Raw genomic sequence first — 2,887 nt, forward strand, 5'->3', positions numbered from 1 at the left:
AATGTTGATATGGTAAACACTACAAAGGAGGTGAAGAGATAGATAATGTTGATATGGTAAACACCACATGTGAGGTGAAGAGATGGATTGTGTTGATATGGTAACACTACAAAAGCAGTGAAGAGATGGATTGTGTTGATATGGTAAACACTACAAAAGCTGTGAAGAGATGGATTGCATTGATATTGTAAACACCACATGTGAGGTGAAGAGATGAATTGTGTTGATATAGAAAACACTACAAAGAAGTTGAATAGGTTGATTGCATTGATATGGTATGGTAAACATTACAAGAGAGGTGAAGAGATGGAGCATATTGAAAAGGTAATCTCTCCAATCTGTTTTGTGAACTTTTCTCTATAAAGTTAATGGTTTCAGTTTCATGAAGGAACATCATCTCACAAAAATGCTGTTACTTCGACTTAACAACGTAAGACTATGTCTAATTTTTACTGAGTTACATCACATATAGTTACAAACAGGTTTCTTCTAATCCAAATCTATAGCTTATTAACTGACACATCTTGATCGTGTGTATCAAAATATTGTTCTTAGGAAGTCCAGTATGAAGTCAGTTTTAACCTGTGATTCATTGTCATAATCCAACTATTAGTGTGTATATTTTGTTTTGTTTTACATAATCACTTGCTAATGGAATATAAAAAACTGAAAGCACTATCTAAAATGCAGAATGGAGTTTTTGCCGAGTTAAATCTCATTTATAGTGTTTATTTTAGTACAAAAAACCTCTTATTTTCTTTCACATTATGAAATATAAGTTGGTTACAGATAAGATCTTTTTTCAACTTATCTGTGATTGACAGATAAAGTTTTTTTTATTTTAACATACCTTTTAGCTGGGAGATTTACACCAGCAGCTAATGTTGATGTACAAGCTAGACAACACAGTGTACCCATTGTGTAAGCCTCCTCAATTAACTTCCTCTCATCCATTGTTAATCCACTGTGATGATAAGCAATTCCATAAGGCAGGGAACGACTCAGTACAGGACACGTCGACTCTCCACCTTCACTAATGAAAGCTTTGTACAGAGCTTTTTTCTCCTCTGTCTTGTGACTTTTTAGTGTTCTAGCCAGTGAAGACAACAGGAATAATTTTACTTCATTACTGAGATGTACATTAAAATTTTAATGCAGAGTAATTAAATTTCCTGCATAAGCCTTACAGATAGCTGCATAAAACATCTTTCAAACAAACTTATCTGGAAGCTTTCATCACAATGACTTTTTCAACTTTTAGCCTTTCTTATTCTAGAGCAATGTAAACAAATACAAAAAATATAATACAGTTAACTCTTTCCACATGGGCCATATCATAGCATTTGTTGACTCGCATTCAAAATTTTATTAAACTACTGTTTTATGAAGTTATGTCAATAAGTTTGGTATCAAACTGTGGATTATAATTCAAATTTTAGTATTATACATTATTTAATTTCATAATTTAAAAGTAAATATTAAAAAAAAACACCTAAACATCAATTTTTGTGTCATGTGGTATGATGAATGTAGCACTGGTTCAAATTATATGTTTCTGATGTCAAAATACAAAGTGTATACTTTCGTATTAATTAAGAACTCAAACTACCGATATTAACAAGCTAGAATAAGCTGCATCATTGTAGCTTCCATATTTTTCCTGTTAGCAAGGCACGGCTGAAAGGTCAGTATAATAACAATAAATTTATAATGTTATGAGATTTGTGTTTTCATGTTATAATTTGTAGTTATTCTAGAACAAAAAAGGTGTAATTTATAATTATTTCTTAATTTTTAATGTGGTTACGAGATCGGTTAAATCAACCTAACCCGTAAAGAGATTCATTAGTGAAAATAACAGATAAATAGTTGTTTTCTTACAAAATGTTTGATAACTGTTGGGCATTATAAAGATTTCACATGTGAAATTTTCTGATACATAAAACTATTATAAACCTTAAAATTAAGATTACTTTGCATGTTGGATAGGCAACACGTGAAAAGAAAAAGGCATGAGAAAAACATTGCTTTATAAACCTTAAGACTTACTATTAAAAAAAAATTATATTTTGCATAATGTAATGCTTACTGATAATCTGCCCAATTTCATGGACATCTGCTTACTAATTTAAAAGTTATAGCATCAAACTATAACAAGCACAAAATGGTTATGAGGTCGGCCCCTGGGATTGAGCCCGTGCTGAAAGAGTTAATATTGCAAACACACTACTATATATTCAATTTTTTGTTCTGTTAAATTAGTTTTGATACAAATTAATTCATGACAGATATTTATTGATGGTATGATGTACTTACAACATGAATGAATATCTTGTCAAATTTATAATCAATTACAGGAATATTACATATTACAGTGTGCAATCTCAGTGCAACTTACTGTAATAACCTGAGTAGAAAGCTACTTATATTATTAAACTAAATAATAGTATTTATGCTGTTTAATTATTAACATAAATATTTTAAATTTTATAATATTTTCTACAAATATTGTGTAATCACTAGTTATTTTGTTTTCTTATGACTTCTGGGCCATTGACAACTTCTATAGCTTATTACAGTTAGCCTTAGGTTACAATTTAAATTATAGAAATGTTATTTCTCCTCTTAATGCTTCATGCATAACACAAGTGTCTTAATTTTGACATTATCTGCTTACTTCATATAATGCACAACTAACACCAGTCTCATACTATTTCAGTTCCATGTCCTACTTTGCACATTCACATCCCTGTGCAAAAACACAAGTATTCAAAACTACATAAAATAACTCCTCAGACCAAAACATAAATTTTTAAATTTACAATAAAAATGCTTGGTGTAGCATGTGAGAAGATATAAAACTAACATAAAACACATGCTACACCAA

General features: G+C 30.1%; 1 protein-coding gene across 1 annotated transcript in view; it reads right to left on the reverse strand.

Annotated features, from left to right (window-relative positions):
- Positions 1 to 2,887, reverse strand: part of LOC106469776 (helicase POLQ-like) — a 63,522-nt gene that overhangs the window by 25,793 nt on the left and 34,842 nt on the right. Inside the window, exon 8 of the mRNA XM_022398332.1 lies at positions 847 to 1,090. Within this exon, the coding sequence (XP_022254040.1) occupies positions 847 to 1,090 (244 nt within the window). The remainder of the gene's footprint in view (positions 1 to 846; positions 1,091 to 2,887) is intronic.

This window comes from Limulus polyphemus, unplaced genomic scaffold (assembly GCF_000517525.1).
Source record: "Limulus polyphemus unplaced genomic scaffold, Limulus_polyphemus-2.1.2 Scaffold3652, whole genome shotgun sequence".
Taxonomy (NCBI): domain Eukaryota; kingdom Metazoa; phylum Arthropoda; class Merostomata; order Xiphosura; family Limulidae; genus Limulus; species Limulus polyphemus.